Raw genomic sequence first — 19,805 nt, 5'->3', positions numbered from 1 at the left:
GTCAAAAAAAAGATAAGCCAAGCTGATTAGTGGGGGAGTTTCCTGGCAGAATAGTGGGGCTGGCATCTGCAGGTCGGGCGGTGAGCCCTGCCAAGCTCGGGCCAGGGCAACTGAAGTGCAGGGGTGAAGAGCATTCAAGCCCCCCTATTGGCTGGCTGTCAACAGATCTGGTTCCCCCACAGATGGGGTTCAACGGCGTGTCCAGATCAGTGGATCTCCTGGTCAAGGGGTGCATTGCCAGGGACATTCAGGAACAGCCTCCAGTTGCCAGCTCGTCATGGAGAAAAGGATTGCGATGCATTATTACTATATAGATGGCAGCCATGTTCAAATCTCAAGCCTCGTTTCACATGGTCTGTCAACATGATTTTGGAAATTTTCATGCTCACCAAGGCAGTCTGGGCTTGAGACAGCCATCAATTCCTTAGATGGTGCAATCTGCATCTGATCGTGACACAGCAGAGGACTGTCAGAGCATGGCTGTGCGGCTCCAACATTGGGTGAAATGGGGCACCTCGTGAACCAAAGTAGTGGGTCTTCTACACAATTTCTTTTCAGAACAGGATTGCAACCTGAAATTCAAGGGCTTTTGACCTTCATGTCTATTTTTGTCATAGCCAACTTTCAAGGCCTTGAGAACATGTCAAAATTGGGGTTTCATTATGTTGTCAACACTTGCTGGCTTATTGTTCCTGGAGTGTTGACTTCGATGTCTGCAACCTGTGGGGCCGAGGTCAAGCTTTCTCTGCTTGGAGACTGAGCAGTTCCTGTGGCGACCCGAAAGCCTGATGGCTAAATACATCACAGTATTCATAGGCTACACATGAAGCAGATGCCGTCGGTTTCTGCTCGCTTGAAGGACCCAATATTCATGCGACAATGGGCCGTCTATCGCTGACCAGGACTTTGCCAAACACAAAATGAACATCGACTTAATAAAAGGATCTATTGAGGGCACAGATGTCGGTGATATTTTCGTCTCCTTCCAGCCAGGATGTCACCAGCATGAATGACTGGCAGTCGATTTTCACCAGTAGAGTGGTATCGATGCGTGTCGCTGCCCAGCAGTCAGGGTTCTTGGTGGCAACTGTAACTTGGGATCGTCTTCCTCCCGACCTAGGAACAAACAGCCGGATCTATGATCTCGCTCTACGATCGGCACGAGGCCGGAGTCCCACCAGGGTGCGACATTTCAAAATACTTGACAAGATGCATTGACAACAGAAGGCCGGCGGGCTACTGTTGGAACGGGAGACCTTGGACCGTGGTGTTTCATCCTCTCAGCTGTAAGAGAGTGCTTGCGAAGGATAGCATATGCCATGCCGGACATACCATGGAGTTGGCTGTTGGCGGAAGGGACAGAGAGAAATATAAACTGTAGATCCCCCAGGAGACAACTCCAAGACACATGTTGCATCTTGTCTTGTTCTTGAAGCCCGGCGCTGTTCGACTCCCCTGGATTTTTTTTCTTTTTGTGTTCGATACCCAGGTGCTACATACCCCTGAGCAGGCTCGGCGTGGTGCATCCGATCTTGGGACCAACCTTATTTTTTTCTTATCGTTATCAGGGGCTCTGTCGGGCCAAAAATGGCGGGATTTGACAGTTGTGCCGCTGGCGGACAGCCGGCACCAGGCCTGCCCGGCAACAGCGTGGGGTTGGGGTTGGAGCTGGAGCGATTCCCTGATCTCGATTGTTTACAGCAACACTCGGGCAGCCACAGCGCCACCAACACCACCACCACCACCACCACAACCATTGTCAACCGCCCCTCCGCGCTCTCGGTGTCCTCGGTAGCCTCCTCCAACGGCTCATCCGAATACTCCACGGATACCATCTTTGACATCTGCGACAACAACGCCGACGACGACGAATACAGACGGGCATCCATCTCCAGCACCGCTTCATCATCGTGCACTAGCCACACTACCCACTGCACTGACGACGTCCCCACCGCCAAATCTCCATCATCCCCACCTGGTGGTCTCGTTGCTCACACGGGCAGTCCCCAACCCCAACGGCCACCACTCACCCGCAGCCGCCGCGACGCCAAACAGCTGCATGCCGCCCGACTGCAGCGTTCAGGCTCAACCAGCCTAGCCCTCGCCAGCAAGAGGGAAAACTCGTTGAAAGGCCGCTTCAAGCGGGCCTCGAACACCCCCGCCGCCGACGCTCTCGCCGCCACCGAACCTCCCCACGAGCAGGGCCTGACCAGGATGGCCTTCGCCGAGCAGCAGCGCTGGATCACGGTCCAGCAAAAGACCTTTACCAAATGGCTAAACACAAAGTTGGAAGTCCGGAACCTCGAGGTCAAGGATCTGGTGCAAGACCTGAGTGATGGCGTATGTGTTTTTAATTATTATTCTCTGGCAAAAGCCGTCGGAAGTATATATGCTGACCGTTTTTTCCAACAGGTAATGCTCATCCACCTCCTCGAGTGTCTCTCGGGCGAATCACTCGGCCGATATGCCGCCAAACCAAAGCTGCGTGTGCAGCGCTTCGAGAACGCCAACCTCGCCCTCAACTTTATCAAATCCCGAGGGATTCAAATGACGAATATAGGCGCCGAAGATGTCGTGGACGGAAACAGAAAGATTATCCTGGGGCTTATATGGACGCTTATTTTGCGTTTCACCATCAGTGACATTAACGAGGAGGGTATGACGGCCAAAGAAGGTCTACTTCTGTGGTGTCAACGTAAAACAGCCTGTTACGACGAGGTCGACGTACGGGATTTTAGTGCGAGCTGGAATGATGGCCTGGCATTCTGTGCCTTGCTTGATATCCACCGTCCCGACCTGATCGACTATGACGCTCTCGACAAGTCGGATCACCGGGGCAACATGCAGCTGGCGTTTGATATCGCTCATAAGGAGATTGGCATCCCCAAGCTGCTTGATGTGGAGGATGTGTGCGATGTGGCCAAGCCTGACGAGCGCTCGCTCATGACGTATATTGCCTACTGGTTCCACGCCTTTTCTCAGATGGAAAAGGTTGAGAACGCGGGTCGGCGCGTGGAGAAGTTTGTGAACAACATGCAAGGTGCCTGGGAGATGCAGAGCGCTTATGAGAGGAGAATGGCTGCTCTTCTCAAGGCCATCCGTGCCCAGATTGAGAGCTGGCAGACTGCAAAGTTTGAGGGGACTTATGCTGACGCCAAGGCGCAGGCGGGTGAGTTTGCGTCTTACAAGAGGGGTGTCAAGAGGGAGTGGGTGGCGGAGAAGAGCGAGTTGGCGACGCTGTTGGGGAACATCAAGACCAAGTTGGGGACGTATCGGTTGCGGCCGTATGATCCACCGGCGCATTTGAGTCTAGATACGCTTGATAGGGAATGGTCGAATCTGACCAAGTCTGAGATGGCGCGCGGTCAATTGATCAATGAGACCATTAGAGAGTGAGATCTTGCCCTCATCCTTTTTTTTTTCTTTCTTTTTTCTTTTTCTTTTTTTGGATTCCAAAACTGACAAAGACAGCATCAAAAACGCCCTCCGCAAGTCCTTTGCCGACAAGGCCAACGATTTTGCGCTCGCCCTCAACACGATGCAACTAGCCATATCAGGGCTGGAAGGCGATGTAGAAGACCAGCTGCACCATGTCAGAAAGCTGTCGGATAACTTACCACCTCTAGACGCGTACCTGGTGACCATCGCGGCAGTAGATGCCAAGTGCCAGGAGGCGAACATCGAAGAAAACGACTTTACGACTTACACGTACGACGAGCTGGTGTACGAGCTCTCGCTCGTCAAATCGTCGGTTTCGAAAAAATTGGCCTTCTTGGACAACCAAGTCGTGGCACGGAGCATGACGAACCTCACGCCTATCCAGCTCGAGGAATTCGAGTCTGTCTTTAGACACTTTGACCGAGACGACAGCAATTCCCTGTCGGAAATTGAGTTTTCGGCCGCGTTGGCGTCGCTGGGCTTGGTGTTTTCCGAGGATGAGATGCACGAGTACTTTTTGGCGACGTCGAACGGGCGGGACAGGGTGACGTTTGAGCAGTTTATTCGGTTCATGGTTGATGTGACGGAGGATCAGAACACGGCGGAGCAGGTGTTTCAGAGCTTTAGGGAGGTGGCGGACGGAAAGCCGTATGTGACGGAGATGGATCTGCGGCATAGCTTGGTGCCGGACGAGGTGATTGAGAAGCTGGTGGAGATTATTCCTGAGCACAAGGGGCCGGATGTGAAGGAAGACAGGGGGAAGAGGCAGTTTGATTATATTGCTTTTATGGAGAGGTTGATTGCTGATGAGGGGGGCAGGCCGGCTAGTAGTGGGAGTGGGAGGAGTAATGTTAGTGGGATTTTGGGGGAAAGGACGAATGGGAGGACGAGTCCGGCGAAGAGTGTGGCTAGTGGGAAGAATGGGGTTTATTGATGGAGGAAGGGGGCGGTTGAGCAAAAGAAGCGGGTTAGTGTTACTGGTGCACCACCATGCCCCTGGATTTTTGGTTTGCCTTTTTGGTGGGTTTCTTTATCTTATACGGGTTTTTCGATTTAATCTTTGTTGGCTGGTGGCATTAGGTAGGTAGCATCTGATATCAGGTTGGTGTGGCTGGGTGGATAGTTGCTGCTACTGGGTGGTGTATCGTGAATGATGGCTAGGTGAATGAATGAATGGTTGGCTGGGATGGAAGGAAGCATAAGGGTGGAAAGGTGGATGGATGGATGGATGGATGGATGGATGGATGGATGGATGGATGGATGGATGGATGGATGGATGGATGGATGGATGGATGGATGGAGGTCAAATTTGGTTTTTTTTGCACCTCACACAAGCAAAGCAAAAAGGATAGGAAAGGGGAGGGGAAGGAAGAAGTAGGGTAGGATTAGAGAAATAAAGAGTACTCTTATACAGTTTTGCTGATTTCAATTCTTATGTGCTTCAAACTGCTGATAATGATGATTTCATTTCTCTTGACACTTTCTACCTGTCATATCCTAGATTTGTTTATCCATTCCGAATGCAAGATGCCAGTCACCACATACATCTAACCTTTTACCCTCATCTATTCTACCACACTTAGGTACCCAACATCATCACTCCTTGAACCCCCCCATCTCCTTGATCGCCCCAGCCAACCTCTTGTAGTCCTTCAGCAGCTCAAACACATCCCCCACTTTCATTTCGGCGGCATTCTGCATGTTCACAAACTTCTGTATTGGCCCCTCGATTTTCTTTGGCGGGAGTGACCCTGCCAGATCGGGAAATGCCTTTTGCGCACAGTCGTCAGCACCGTTTGCCCTTGTTATATCACCAGTTGTGGTTGGACTTGGACTCACAGTAGCCAAATCACCCCCTTCTGTCCCCGCAGCCCCGGTCGTGACTCCCAACCCACGGGTTGAGAGAGTAGAAACAGCATCCTTCGTCGGCGTGGGTGGTGCAGGTGATGACGGTGTGGGCGTTGAACGGCCAAAGTTGCGAAAGCCGCCGATGCCGGCCGAGATCCGACCCAAGGGGTTGAACGAGTTGCCTAATTGTCTCATGGAGTCTAGGGGGCTGGTCACAACTGGACTACCGCCCACTCCTGTGGCTACTGCTGCTGCTGTTGTTGTTGTTGTTGTTGATGCGGGGGGGCGTAAGTTGGGCTCATCTAGGGCGCGTCGTGAGTTCCCGCTGCGGGTACTATCCGCGGAAGGGTCGCGAGATATTTTGCGGCCTGTGCCTGAGATGAAAGACAATAATGGGGTGCGGTCTTCTGACACCGGACCCGGGCCAGGGGAGGGGGAGTCAGCCCTGTCGAGGGGTGGTGGTGGTGTCCCGATCAGTTTCCTTGCGTCGTCGAGGGTTTTGGGCACGAGGACTTGGCCGTCGGATTGGGAGAGAGGTTCGCGGAGCTTGCCGAGGAGGAATTTGTAGCTGTCGCCGAGGGAGTTTCCTATTGTTTTTAGGGACTGGTCGGCGGTGTTGACTGTTGAGAGGACAGCGTCGGAGGCGGCGTTGAAGGCTTGGGCGGGGGTGTTTACTAGGTCTGAGAGGCGGCGGTTGCGGAGCTGTTGCGAGACTGTGGAGCGGAAGCCCGCTGCGGCTGCTGAGGAGGGGGAGGGGGAGGGGGGCCTGATCAAATTGGCGGAGAGGGAGGCTGTTGCTGTGTTGGGGTTTGGACTGGAGGCGGCTGCCGCCGCGATGGCGGTGGCGGCTGTCGGGGGAGAGGGTGAGGTGGGTGAGAAGGCTGGGGGGAAGGTGTTTTCTTTAGGGGGTGAGCCGGGGGCTTTCATGGGCCCGCCGGGGGTTTCGTCGGCGCGGAGGGTAGATAGATCCACGGTTTCGAGGAAGCTGATTGTCGCCTCGAGAGTTGTTAGGCAGTAGGAGGCCTCGCCGGTTAGCTTTTGTTCCCAGCGGAAGCGCTGGATGAAGTTGATGTCACTGATGGCGTTGAGGTTCTGTGGTGGGAGGGTGATGAGAGTGTAGATGAGCATGGGCATGAGCTCATCGGCCGAGGACGAGGGGTGGAAATGTGCCAGGGTATCAATGATGCTCTTGAAGGCGGCCTTTAGGTGGTTGATCTTCCGAAGGGGATACCGCGCCTGGCTCATCAACGTGAGCTCTTTCCTTGCGCCCTCTAACCACTCCTTGACCTCGGCCGTCTTCTTGGCGATCGCTTCTGGACCATTTTCTGGTGTGCCGAGCTCGACACCGAGATCCACGGGCCCAATATCAACCACGGCGAGGGCAGCAGTTTTTGACCGGAGTTTGGCATCCTGTGCTTCGTCTTGAGTGGTACGATGGCGGTAGATTTTGCTGTAGACTCCTTCACATAACCTCCTCTCCACGGCTTCCTCCAAGAGTCCCTTCTTCTGCTCCAGCGCTCTCCGCGCCTTTTTCCTTTCCGCCAGCTCTTCTGGTGTCAACATCTCTGATTCCCTTCTGACAACTCCTGGCTTCGTCTTCTCCTTGGTACCCAGCGAAGCAGCCTTGGCCCGGAGCAAGCTGGTAGCAGATGCTCTGGTCGACAGGGCTGGCGTCGGAGACACATCTCGCCTCTGCAGAGTAGCCAGGCTGTCGATATGGGTCCTGATATGGGCTGAGGCAGTAGCATAAAAGTCCTGGAACATTTGCGACAGCCTGTCAATATTTGGCGGAGTGGAATGGACCTTGGCCGACAATGAGTCAATGAAGCCGTCGGTCAAGCTGACCAGCTCGATGGGCAGGTCGTCCAGGTCAACTGAGGCCCTCGGTGGTTCAGAATCGGCATTCTCCTCACTAATCCGGCTCTCAAAGGTGTCTGGCCTTTCCGTCTCGCTGCCCAGCCTCACATGCGTACCAGACGCAGTACGGACCATGGACTTCGCACCAGGCGTTAGTCCCGTCATGATGGTACTGGCTCTCTTTGGACGAGACATTGGTTCCGGGGAGGGTGAGCGCTCGACACGAAAGGAACGAAGAGGTCTCGAGGAGCCAGAGCGCTCTGTGGCACTTGGTGTGTTGGACGACATGGTGCTGCTGTCGGTGCTGCTGTTGCTGGGGTTTGGGCTCAGGCTGGACAACATGTCAGTGCTGTGTTCAAGTCTCTATCCGCAGGATCCGTGACCACAATGCGCTTCCTTCAAAGCAGGGGAATTTCTGGAGAACAACAGCAGAAGTCTACAAAAAGATAAACGAGCGGGAGATCGCCGCATCCCTTGTGGCTGCACTGGACATAACCTAATGACAGAAAAAAACACAGGGTGGTCAACATTGGCCGTTTACCTTACCTGGCTGGCTGATGCTGTCGCAGTGGCTTATGGTAGTAATTTTAGGGGAGCCTTGAAACCACAGGCCCAGCCGTACAGACCACCCACAGACCGAGCCACTTCAAAGAGCCAACCCGTTGGAGAAACAGAATGAATGAACACTGAAGCTGGCGGTGCAAAAGTGAGGAAAGGATTGAGAGAGGGGAGGGGAATTCGGGACGACGCGAGTCGCTAGAACAGACAAGAGACACTTCGTCGCGGGAGAAACGGAGCTCTTGTTCGAGCTGTCACAGTTGAGGTGCCGGTGCTGGGCGAGGTACGTACTTGTGGTGGGTCCGATAAGAGGTTTGTTATCGGACGCCGCCAGCCTTCAAGGTGCGCACGAGACTGGCCTCGCCTTCTGGAGGACCCGAATTCTGGAATGACTGGGAAAGAAAGGAAAGGGGCCGCAATGTAAGACTCGTGGCCGATGACGATTGTAGGGACAGACGTAAGGTATGCATGTTTATGGCACATGGAATACGATCTTGGAGCATCACTGCTTCAACCAGTCATGGCCTTGGGATTACACTATACAATGGATATTCTTCGAGAGCTACTGAGTGCTGAGAATATACTGAAGAGAAGTAGTTCAGCGAAATCTAGTTGGAAGATCTTAAAAGACGAAAAAAGGTCTTTGTCACCGCCTTCAGTCATCAGCAGGCACCAACCAACTCAATGGGTGAGTTGTTGATGCATGTCATGGGACAACGAGGCCCAGCAGATCCGGGGTTAGATGAGGCTGTTATCGCTCCACTCGAAGCGGAGTACCCTTTGCTGTCCAATAGCGGGGAAGATACTTGGCCTGCCAGTTGTTGTTATCAATGCCATGCATCTGCTCGCAGCAGCGTGACACATGCTCTGGAGGTATCTTTGGGAACAAGGTCCGTAAGATGATGTTGAGAAGGGAGGCAAGATAGATATATTCAGCGATTAAATGACTTAGGAGACTTCAATATTATGAACTACGCATAGATGAAGATGAGAATATCGAGTAACCAAAAGTTGAGCCTCTTTGATGCGCCATAGGCAGGTACCGCAAAGGTTCAGCGGCGCTGATTGGCGGTGGCGTATCCTTTTCCGATCGGCGCGCCCATGCACCCAACCTTGCGTCGTCATATGGATGCCAGCAACACGCGGGGATCTAGTGTCTCTCCCTCTCTTTTACCGTTCATTCAACCAGCGATTTCACTCATGATTCACCCGTAGCCAACAGTCGACGGACAGCATCTACCATCAACCGTCATCACCTTACCCTCAACCCTCCCATCGCCACAATAACACGCCGGCCATGATGTGGTGGAGGAGGAAGGAGGCAGGTGCCCAGTGCACATCGAAAGGACGGGTCACCGCCCAGCTATTGTTGTCCTTCCTCGCCCTCTCCGGGACCACCATCGCGACAGCGTCCAGAAATCACCAGGGAAATGCGCAACAGGTGCTACCTATACCAATAGACATCTCTCCGATTCCAGGTCTATCACCAGAAGCCCCGCAGCCTGCCGAACACACCTTTGTAAGTCTTGTTATCTTATCGCTGTGTATGACGAGTGGGCTAACCCATCAATCTGCCACCAGACCCTGCGCCACGTCTTCCACCATGGTACTCACAAGCACCCCGGCCTTCACCGAAAACAGGATGTCGATGTGACAAAAGCGAACGTCTTTTTGGCCGCCGAAGATGGATACGGCCGCGAGCGCATTGGCCCGCTCCGAGCGCAGAGTGACGCGGTGACGATACAGCGGTTGGTCGACCGCAGACCCGCCGTGGTAGACCCCCTCGTGGCTCAATCAAGACAACAGGGTTTTGTTTCGGTTCTTGCCCCATCGGCGTGGACCATGGACGAGGTTCCAGGGCCCAATATTACCGATAAGCAGACAGTCCTGACGATGGCATACATGGCAGCCGACGCCTACGTGGAGCACGAGGGAGAGGCCGATTGGGAAGAGGTTGGAAGGCCGTTCAACAGAAGTGCCGACTTTGGTTGGCAGGGCGATGGATTGCGTGGACATATCTTTGCGGATCAGACCAACTCGACGGTAGTGATTGGCTTGAAGGGCACCTCACTTGCCGTCTTTGACGGTGATGGCACGACGACCAACGATAAAGAAAACGATAACCTCTTTTTCAGTTGCTGCTGCGCTCAGCAAGGACCCTGGACATGGCGGCAGGTTTGCTCTTGCGCGACGTCGACCTATACTTGCAACACGACGTGCGTTGCTCAGGCATTGCGGGAGGAGAACCGCTACTACCAGGCGGGCCGTGAGCTCTATGCCAATGTTACGGAGCTCTATCCCAATGCCAACATCTGGTTGACTGGCCACTCTCTCGGAGGTGCTGTCAGCTCTTTCCTCGGCCTTACGTATGGCGTTCCGACCGTGACCTTCCAGGCCGTTCCGGAAGCCTTGCCGGCCAGCAGACTGGGCTTGCCCGTGCCTCCTGGTGCTGACCCGGAAGCACCGCAAGCTAGGCGGTACACGGGCGCCTTTCACTTTGGACACACCGCCGACCCGATCTACATTGGTACCTGCAACGGAGCCACTGCTTCTTGCTCGTACGGCGGTTATGCTCTAGAAACAGCCTGTCACACAGGCATGGAGTGTGTGTACGATACGGTGGCTGACAAGGGGTGGCGCGTCGGAATTGGTACGCACAAGATTCGATCCGTCATTCACGATGTCATCCTCAAGTATGATGAAGCGGCCAAGTGCAAGTTTACGCCAGAGTGCAGAGACTGTGGCAATTGGAAGATGTACGAGAGCAACGGCACAGAGACTACGACGACGTCGACATCGGCCACGTCCACCGAAAAGACAAGGACCCGAACTGAGACTTGCAAGACGCCAGGATGGTGGGGCTGCCTGGATGAGACCACCACCATCACCACGGGCACAATCATTACTACTACTGTTACGACAACGGCAACGACCACCACGTGCCTGACTCCGTAAGTTTATGAATATGGACTCAATCGAAACACTGTGCTAACAGATCTAGGGGATGGTTTGGTTGCAAGGATAAGACAACCTTGACAACGACAATCACTTCAACAACTCCCACGCCCACTCCCACTCCCACCACCTCATGCGCCACCCCAGGCCGATTCTGGGGATGCTATGACGATATCACAACAATAGGTACAAGCTCCACGACAACTACCGAGCAGTCCACTATTACCCCTCCACCAACCATGCCCAGCACGACGCCTGCTCCAACAGTAACAGAAACAGCCGGCTGCCGTTCTAGGGCATGGTATGGAATGTGCAAAGAGTACGAGGGGGAGCCATCCGTCAAGAACGACGAGATGTAACACCAGGCTTCTTTCCATGTTTTTTTTTCCTTTCTGTAATACCGGTTTGGTTTGAAAGGCGTAGGGTAGGATAGGGGGTTTAGGCGTTGATAAGTGGTCCAGATTCAGAAACTTGTTTTATTTCTTCTTTTTTGCATAATGACATATACATGGAGTTTTTTTTTTTTTTTTTTTTGTTTTTGGTAGTAGTTGGAAGTACAACATGCATGGAAATCCGGCATTGGTTCTCACGAGGAGGCGGGATGATAGCGAGGTGGGAGAGTGTTGAGGTATGAATAAGGGGGGGGTTGGGTGGTTGTCATTTAGTTGGGTAGATTGCATAGATGACATGGTGTGCGTACATAGCCTTGCATTATTTATAGCTGTAATGAGTTTGATATGACGAGTTTGTGTGCATTTCTAGACGATTTGAATCTGGGAATCTGGTACTGATCGTTTATCCATCGGTATATGCATGATCCTGGGGGTACATCGGTGGAGATTATGGAGAGCCCCACGATTTGCCCCGCCTGGTGATGGGCGGGCAAGGCGAGCTGCAGTTGGATGGAGAGCGATGTCAGCAAGCTCAGCCCTGCACTTTGAGGTTGATTTTGACGGTGCCCAGTTTTCTCGGCGTGGATTCGTATTTGTGTATGTATATACTCGGGACCCGGGAGAGGGTTCTAGTGTCTTTTTATCTCGGGTTTCTTGCGGATTTAAAGCTGTAGATCTTTACCTATCACCCCCGCCGATTTGGGGTTCACACCGATACTTGCAACGATTCAAGAAGGACAAGAACACAGCAGTTGGGCCCTTATTTTTCGTCAACTCACCTTACCCTCCGTCCCGAAATCGATCCCGCCCGCCCGTTCGTTCAACCACACTCTCGGGTCCGGGGGTGACGGGCCCTTACCTGTCTCATGATGTCGACCTCAACCAGCCCAGGCCCGGCGATTTCCCTAGAGGCGGAACTCACCTGCTCCGTAAGCCCCATTCCTCCCCTCCTACCCCGACGACTACTGATGTTCCCGTACTGCAGATCTGCACCGACCTCCTCCACACCCCCCTAACCCTCCTGGACTGCCTGCACACCTTCTGCGCCCCCTGCCTGAAGTCCTGGTTCTCCTTCCAAGCCTCCTCCCTCCTCTCCCGCCCCGGTCCCCCTCCCCCGCCCGATTTCGCCGTGTACACTTGTCCGAGTTGTCGGGATAGGGTAAGGGACACGAAACATGATGCTAGGGTGGCGACACTACTAGAAATGTTTGAAAGGATCAATCCTACTTGTGAGAGGATCAAGAGCGAGGAGGAGAAGAGGGAGATGGATGGGCAGTATAAACGGGGAGAAGACATAATGCCGCGACTGCCGTTTCAGGATAGGACGAGGGAGGAGGTGGAACGGGATGAGGAGGAGAGGAGGTTGTTGGAACGGGTGCAGGCTGTTAGTTTGAGGGAGGCGACGGAGGGGTTGGGGCGGAGGAGGGGGGATAGTGGTGAGCGAAGGAGGGAAAGGAGGAGGGAGAGGGAACGGGAGGTTACTCACCAGAGCAGCCTCAGGAGTTTAATCAGTACTGAAGGGGTGGATGCGAGGGATATTGAACGGGAGGTGGAGGAGTTTGCGAGGCAGATTCAGGAGGAGGGGCTGCTGGATGGGTTGGATTTGGATAATATTGATTTGGAGAACAATGATGAACTCAGTCGGAGGATAACGGAGGCGTATAGACGGAGGCATAGGGAACGGGTGAGGAATAACGAGGGGGGGATGGTGAGGGGGAGTGGGACTAGTGCGAGGAGTCATAATACTGAGGGGGTCAGGCCGAGGAGTAGGACGGCGACTGGTGTGGTTACGACGACGAGGGAGGGGTCACGGCCGGCGAGTAGGCATAGAGTTCACTCACGGGCGCCGAGTCAGAGTGGGAATGAGAGTGACAGGGAGCCTAGGGGGAGGTATCCACCGAGTACCAGTTTTGCTGGGAGATTGGAGGTGCAGGAACCGGGGAGGAGTAGGAGACGGACGTCGAGTAGTGGGAGGAGCGCCACGGTTCCGTTGCCGCCGGCGCAGTTTCCTGAGCCGATTAGGGTGGGGAGTAGGGTGCAGACTGATCCGGTGGCTTTGGGGGATGCGCCTGCTCCGTTGAGGCCGAGGTTGAGAGGAGGGACTTCGAGCTCGCCTACTTCTGCTACGGTGACGACGACGACCACGACGCCTTCGTCTCGGAGGGATTCGCCGGGAGAGAGGGCTTCTCCGCTGAGGGAGCCGATACCGCTTGTACCTGCGGGAACGATGCCGATACCTTTGATACCAGCTGGATCTATACCAACACAGCAATCACCGACGGAGTTGCCGGCCGAAGTTGGTCCGGCTAGGAGGGAACTTGCTCGACATGACTCTCCTACTCTTGCGCCGACGTCAGGGCCGCTGAGCAATGATATCAACTCTCCGCCATTAGCGTCCCCACGACGATCCCAGCCAGTGTGGTATAAAGAGCCCCTGATCCAATGCAACCACTGCTCCAGGGAACACATCCAATACGATCTCCACTACAACTGCAATCTCTGCCACGAAGGCAACTGGAATATTTGTCTCGACTGCTACCGCCGCGGCAAGGGATGTCTACACTTCTTTGGGTACGGCCCAAACGCCCTCCAGAAGTGGAAACGACTTGGCCCAGACCTCCCACCGCCGCACACACTGGTTGGGAGTCGATACCTCCCCCCCTCTACCCTTCCGGGAGGAGCAGAAGGTCGCCGGACGTTAACAGCTGAAAACCCAGCCGATCGGTTACAACGAGGCACCTTCTGCTCAGGGTGCTCAGCCTTTACGCGCAACGACCTCCACTGGGGATGTGACACCTGCAACGCTGCGGACTGGGGGTACTGCAACACCTGCGTCAGCAAAGGCAAATCCTGCCCACACCCCCTCACCCCCTTCACCTACATGTCTAAACCCTCCCCTCAACAATCCCCCTTTGCCCCATCATCAATAGCCGTCGCAAACAGCACCACCCGCAGCAAAGGGGTCTACCACCCGTCCGACCCAAAACAGCACTGCGAGCAATGCACCAAGCCCATACCTCGCAACCAAGTTTATTATCACTGCTACTCCTGCCCTTCCCAACTCCCTTCTGCCACTGTTGGGGATTGTACAAATCTCTGCGTGACGTGTTACAACCACTTCCTCGACATGAACCACCTCCCCGTGGAGAACGGCCCAAAGGGATGGCGCCGCTGTCCAAAGGGGCACAGGATGGTCATGTTGGCTTTTTCGCTTTCTTCCCCCAGCCCGAACGAGACGGTTTACAAGAGAAAAATATTCAAGGACCTTGTCGGCGGGCGACGGTTACGTATCGAATCTATTCCAAAAAACTCATCATATCAAACATGGAGTTGGAAAATCGACCCCAACAGCAGCAGCAGCAGCAGCACGAGAAAAGCGAGGTTGGTCGGGGTGGACATGGTTACGTCAACAAAGGGGGTAAACCCCAGGAGTGTTGCCGATCTAAAACCAGAGCAACTCTCCGAACTTGTCCATGACGAACACGATTTCCCTCCCGATGGGGGGACAGACCCAAAAGCAGTGGCGAACTGGGGTTGGGTTCCGGCCGAGGGGGTAGGTGATGAGTTGTTTTTCCCTAAAGGGGCAGAGATTGGGGAGGTGGAGGATGTGAATGGGGAGTGGTTTCACGGGTGGTATCAAGGGAAGGGGGGGCTGTTTCCTGGGCCGTATGTAAAGGTTCTTGGGGGGTGACAGCCCAACCAGAGGGGGTTGGTTGGAGATGCGAAATAAGAAGAGAAAAATCAATCTGGAAAAGCCTTCCAGATTGCGGCGCACGCCGCTGCAGTGGCCAGGCCCGAACTGCTATTATTTACTGCCCTTGCGAAGGACTTTGGTGCAGATATATTTCCATGATATGGCTGGATCTAGCGTTTCGTTTGGGCAGTCGTGTGGCAGTGCGCCCTCTGCCCACTGGTGCGGCTTGCTCTGCAATCTGGGGTGTTTTTCGGGGTGCTTTTGAGTAACAATATCATTATACTACTTGCCGTATGCAAATTGATGAGGACATGCCTGGTGGACAGTGTATATGATGCGGCCGGTCTTTAGATAATAATTTTAGATTCTAACAAAAGGCAAAGGCATCAAGAGCTGTAAGATCACACAAGACTGTAGATACACATCCAGGACAGGTGCAATAAAAACTTGATAACTTTTCACAGATCTTTTACATCACAACTATAAACACCTCTTCCTTTCTACCAGCATCACTGATATCGCATACCCCCGCAACATCCCCCCACCTCTACTGATCCTTCCACTGAGCCTTCCTCTTCTCACCAAAAGCCCCCATCCCCTCCTTCTGATCCTCACTCCCAAACAACGCGTGAAAAACCCGTCTCTCAAACTCGACCCCATCCCTCAACCCCAACTCCTGGCTCTTATTCACCACCTCCTTGGCCGCCTGCACCGCAACCTTGCTGTACCCCGCAATCGTCTCCGCAGTCTTGAGACTCTCCTCCATCAACTCCTCATAACTCCCAAACGCCCTCGCAGCAACCCCCCACTGTTCCGCCTCCTCCCCAGAGAAACTCTTCCCCGTCAATATCAGCTCCATAGCCTTTGCCTTGCCCACCGCCCTCGTCAACCTCTGCGACCCGCCCGCTCCGGGGATGGTTCCAAGTTTGATTTCCGGCTGCCCGAAATTGGCGGTTTTGGTGCAGTAGATTATGTCCGCCATGAGGGCTAACTCACACCCTCCCCCAAGTGCATGGCCGGAGACGGCGGCGATGAGGGGTTTTTTGAGGGTGGTGGTGAGGTTGGACCAGGATTCGATGAAGGAGTTGAGGTAGGCCGAGCTGAAGGTTAAGGGTGCCATTTCCTTGATGTCGGCGCCGGCGGCGAAGGCTTTCTGGGACCCGGTTAGGAGGATTGCGCGGATGGAGGGGGTTGATTGGAAGGTGAGGAGGGCGGTGTTGAGCTCGGTTATGAGGGGGGTGGAGAGGGCGTTGAGCGCTTTGGGGCGGTTGAGGGTGACTGCAATGGGCGGTTAGTAAGTGGGTGATGGAAAGGGGGAAAGTAAATAATGGATATGTGGTTGAGGGGATGATAGTTCAGGAGACATACTCTGCCCGACGCCCGGACGGGGCTCAGTCACCTGGATGAACTCATACTGGGGGTTTGATCCAGAGGAAGAAAAGCGGACGATGACACGGGGGAGGGTGGATGGCTGGAAGCGGGAGAGACGAGCTGTTCCGGCAGCAGCACGGAAGCCGCTGCTGCGAACGGCGAGGCGGGCGGTGGGGTGCATTTTTACGATGTGTGAAGCTCACGAATGGAATTGAGAAATCTAAAGTCTTATATAAAAGACGAATTCCATCAGACGGATGGAATGCGGGACGGCAATGTTTAAGATCACCCTTCCCCCATTCTTCGGGACAATGGGGTAGCTTCTTCCCTCCACATGCTCGTCCCTTCTTAACACCCAGACGTCACTGGTACAAGCTTATCCTCGGCCTAAAACATGACCCCTGCTTGCGGCAACTGAACAGGGGATTGCTCACTACCAAAAAGTCTCAGCCACACTTTAGTAAAAGGTGCCGACCCCACACCCTGGCCAGATGTGGCAGGTTCTTGGTCAAAAATTTCCACTTGTGGGTAGGCCCCCTAAACTTGCGGGAAGTTTTGTGTGGCTAAACCGATTAATCTGTCACGTATCCTCCTATCTGAGAACGCGCAATCAGCCACTGCCACCTTTCTGCTGCTGCTGCGCTTGTTCTGCTGTCCACCAGCCTGTGATAACTTTGTGTCTTTACTTCAGCTTCACAACGCCAACGACCACGACGATCCTATTTTTCGACGGGAGAATTATACACAAGATGGACGCTGTCGAGGAACCAATGTCGGCCTTCGGCGCCGTGACTGCGCAAACGAACAAGTTGTCGAGGGTATGCGATACCAGACTCTGGGTTTGGACAGAGAGGAAGAGACAGAAAACTAACAGAAAGACAGCAATACCAAGCGCTCCTCGACCAGTCGACTCCCCACACTCTCTACCGATGGGTCGGCACCGGCGTGCTGCTCGTCTTTTTCTTTGCGCGCGTCTTCTTTGCGCAAGGCTGGTATATCGGTATGTCTATCTGACCTCTCTTCTTGTACCGCATGCTAACGATGGAACGATTCACAGTGGCATACGCCCTCGGCATCTACCTCCTCAACCTCTTCCTCGCCTTCCTCCAGCCCAAATTCGACCCCTCCAACGAGGCCCTCGACAATGACATGGAAGACGGCAGCCTCGGTTCTCTCCCTACCAAGCAGGACGAGGAGTTCCGCCCCTTCATCCGCCGCCTGCCCGAGTTCAAGTTCTGGCACGCCGCCACCCGCGCCATTTCCATCTCGTTTGTGTGCACCTGGTTCGAGGTGTTTAATGTGCCCGTGTTTTGGCCTGTGTTGGTGATGTACTGGATTATGCTTTTTGTTTTGACCAGTAAGTCTTTTCCCTATTTATCCTTATCCTCTGCAATTTTCAGCATCTGACACCAACTTGCAACAGTGCGCAAGCAAATCCAGCACATGATCAAGTACCGCTACGTGCCATTTACCGTTGGCAAGGCGCGCTACACCAAGAACAGCTCATAAATTGCAGAGTGATCATGATTGGCTTTTTTTTTGGACGGAACACTAAAAGTGATTTGGTCGGCGGGCGGGATGGAGGCGTTTTTCTAAAGTCAGGCACACGCGCTCGCAACGGAAATGGATAAGCATTTTTTGCGCGGGTGGATGGATGGGTTGGTTCAAGGTGGGATAGACAACAAACTCTCTGGCAGGGCAGGCTAGATTGCATGCACATGGTGAAGATGAGGGGGGAAGGACTTTACGACAACCACTTGTATTAATGTTATATATTTGTTTTAATCGAGTCGAGGGGGTTGTTCTTTGGGGATGGGAGAGACAGAGAGTTGGGTAGGGGTAATTTGAGGATGGTTTTTGGAGTGAAATTTGGAGTTTGAGTGAGGATTGAATATGTGATATATTACGTCTCTGCGATTTGAAGTGCGATCAAATGTCAAAAAGAATGATTTTCTTAATAGGTAGGTACCTGTGTTTGGCCACAGCGCTGAAGCTGGTCGGGCCCACTCTTATTCTCAACTCGAACTTAATCGTCCACCTTCGGCTTGGACCGCGCGACTCCAACAAATTGAACCGCGAAACGCGCGCCTCGCCAAATTCTTTCTCTCTCTCTCTCTCTCGACAACCAGGACCACAACCAAACCGGACATCATGTCGCGACCAGAAAAGTACTCGCAGGATTACATTGCGAGAATCCGATACTCCAATGCCCTCCCTCCACCTCCCATCCCCCCGAAGCTGCTGAACATCCCCAGCGTTGGTCTAGCTAGCGGCCAATACACCAACCCCAACTTCGCATCCCATCTCGCCCGCATTCAGCCATTGAACATCGAGGCCGATGGCGAACTCGGAATGCCGCTCGATCTGGTGGGGATGCCGGGTGTTTTTGATGGCGATGAGAGCTGTGCGTCTTGTCTCGATTTCCCATTTTCGAGTCGCTTGTAACGTAACTGACTTTCAGCAACCAGCAATCCAAGCCCCCTCCGAACCTCCCCCGATCCATCCCCACGATAGAGCCCTCCTCCGTCCCCTCGGCAGCCTAGGCAAGCCCAAGTCCCAGAACCAGGGCGTGTCCTTCCTCCGCCGGACGGAATACATCTCCAACACTCCCACCACCGTCTCCCGCCCCAAAGCCGACCCCTTCCTTCGACCCTCGGCCGGCAACGCCGCTCCCAAGCGCCCCATCAAGCGCAAGGTCTCCCCAGAGCCAGACAGGGGAACACCAGCCTGGATCAAGCGGCGCATCGAGAAATCATTCGAAGCCGCGGCCGTCGGCCTGGCGGACAGGACCAAAGTCAAGCACCCCTCCAAACGCACCAACTGCACCATTGTCGAGTCGTTCCCCCTCCTGCCCGACCTGGAAGCCTTTCCCGACTCTGGCGCCTACGTCACGGTCAAGTTCCAGACCAACCCCGTCACTGCAACGGACAAGTACGACACCCGCATGCTGTCTGGTATCCTCAAGCCCATCACCCGCTCCCAGGCCGAGGACGAGGCCTACCAGCAGGCGTATGAGGCTTGGGCTCGCGATCCGGATCACACCCCCAAGCCGTTGCAGATGATGAACTACGACTTTTACCTACCACAGGATGGCAAGACGGGGGAGAGATTCCGGGAGAAATTCGATGTGGACAACCCGGATAAGGAGAAGGAGTCGTTGTATACCGCTACTGATGGCGAGGGTAGGGGTGTTTTCAAGTTTCCGAGGGTCAGGGCGTATGAGACGGCTACGGAAAAGGAGATGGATCACCATACGAAGTATGCGGAGGAGGTTATCCTTGCGTATCGGAATGATGAGACGGGGAGCAAGGGACGGAGGGATGATAGTGCGCAGAAGGGGGTTTATTACTACCCTGTCATGCAGAGGACCACGATTCGGAACCAGAGGACGAAGAATATTGCGAGGACGATTGGGGTTCTGCCGCAGGGTGAGGAGGAGGAGGCGAGGGTGGGGGAGCTGGAGGTTACGGTTGGGGAGCCGAGTGAGGAGTTGAGGCAGGAGTTGGAGAGGTTTAAGAGCATGCCTGTTGGGTACTTTGGGGGGGAGGATGAGGAGGAGGAAGAGGAGGAACAAGATGGGGGAAGGGAGCAGGAGAGGAGGGGGAGTGTGGGGAGTGAGGAGGGGTATGGTGGGGAGAGGAGAGAGATGTCTGGGGGGGAGGAGGATGCTGAGGGGGATGAGGATTGAGTTG

At 54.2% G+C, this 19,805-nt stretch overlaps 7 protein-coding genes across 7 annotated transcripts; 5 read left to right on the top strand and 2 right to left on the bottom strand.

Moving 5' to 3' along the window:
- Nucleotides 1–1,556: 1,556 nt before the first annotated feature.
- On the top strand, nt 1,557–4,586 carry ain1 (alpha-actinin). The gene is made up of 3 exons (XM_062882573.1): nt 1,557–2,340; nt 2,413–3,392; nt 3,472–4,586. The coding sequence occupies exons 1-3, from the start codon at nt 1,588–1,590 to the stop codon at nt 4,370–4,372; spliced, it is 2,634 nt and encodes an 877-aa protein (XP_062728628.1). The 5' UTR covers nt 1,557–1,587; the 3' UTR covers nt 4,373–4,586.
- Nucleotides 4,587–4,883: 297 nt separating this feature from the next.
- On the bottom strand, nt 4,884–8,294 carry QC761_710240 (uncharacterized protein). Its single transcript, XM_062882572.1, has 3 exons — nt 7,685–8,294; nt 5,278–7,474; nt 4,884–5,208 (listed from the first exon to the last, which is right to left on the bottom strand). Exons 2-3 carry the CDS (start codon nt 7,429–7,431, stop codon nt 5,035–5,037), a joined length of 2,328 nt encoding a protein of 775 aa, XP_062728627.1. The 5' UTR covers nt 7,432–7,474; nt 7,685–8,294; the 3' UTR covers nt 4,884–5,034.
- A 495-nt stretch (nt 8,295–8,789) lies between these two features.
- On the top strand, nt 8,790–11,299 carry ATG15 (putative lipase atg15). Its single transcript, XM_062882571.1, has 3 exons — nt 8,790–9,220; nt 9,283–10,652; nt 10,697–11,299. Exons 1-3 carry the CDS (start codon nt 8,999–9,001, stop codon nt 11,013–11,015), a joined length of 1,911 nt encoding a protein of 636 aa, XP_062728626.1. The 5' UTR covers nt 8,790–8,998; the 3' UTR covers nt 11,016–11,299.
- A 118-nt stretch (nt 11,300–11,417) lies between these two features.
- Nucleotides 11,418–15,085, top strand: QC761_710220 (uncharacterized protein). The gene is made up of 2 exons (XM_062882570.1): nt 11,418–11,977; nt 12,034–15,085. The coding sequence occupies exons 1-2, from the start codon at nt 11,915–11,917 to the stop codon at nt 14,737–14,739; spliced, it is 2,769 nt and encodes a 922-aa protein (XP_062728625.1). The 5' UTR covers nt 11,418–11,914; the 3' UTR covers nt 14,740–15,085.
- A 99-nt stretch (nt 15,086–15,184) lies between these two features.
- QC761_710210 (uncharacterized protein) lies at nt 15,185–16,451 on the bottom strand. The gene is made up of 2 exons (XM_062882569.1): nt 16,111–16,451; nt 15,185–16,020 (listed from the first exon to the last, which is right to left on the bottom strand). Exons 1-2 carry the CDS (start codon nt 16,292–16,294, stop codon nt 15,290–15,292), a joined length of 915 nt encoding a protein of 304 aa, XP_062728624.1. The 5' UTR covers nt 16,295–16,451; the 3' UTR covers nt 15,185–15,289.
- Nucleotides 16,452–16,455: 4 nt separating this feature from the next.
- On the top strand, nt 16,456–17,622 carry RER1 (retention in endoplasmic reticulum protein 1; the record flags this gene model as incomplete). The annotated part of the gene is made up of 4 exons (XM_062882568.1): nt 16,456–16,931; nt 16,996–17,113; nt 17,171–17,470; nt 17,537–17,622. Exons 1-4 carry the CDS (start codon nt 16,605–16,607, stop codon nt 17,620–17,622), a joined length of 831 nt encoding a protein of 276 aa, XP_062728623.1. The 5' UTR covers nt 16,456–16,604.
- Nucleotides 17,623–18,264: 642 nt separating this feature from the next.
- On the top strand, nt 18,265–19,801 carry QC761_710190 (uncharacterized protein; the record flags this gene model as incomplete). Its single annotated transcript, XM_062882567.1, has 2 exons — nt 18,265–18,517; nt 18,582–19,801. The coding sequence occupies 2 exons, from the start codon at nt 18,265–18,267 to the stop codon at nt 19,799–19,801; spliced, it is 1,473 nt and encodes a 490-aa protein (XP_062728622.1).
- Between the last annotated feature and the right edge of the window lie 4 nt (nt 19,802–19,805).

Source organism: Podospora bellae-mahoneyi, chromosome 7 (assembly GCF_035222275.1).
Source record: "Podospora bellae-mahoneyi strain CBS 112042 chromosome 7, whole genome shotgun sequence".
Taxonomy (NCBI): domain Eukaryota; kingdom Fungi; phylum Ascomycota; class Sordariomycetes; order Sordariales; family Podosporaceae; genus Podospora; species Podospora bellae-mahoneyi.
Note: the sequence above shows the minus strand (reverse complement) of the source record. Positions and strands in the feature narration are given on the sequence as shown.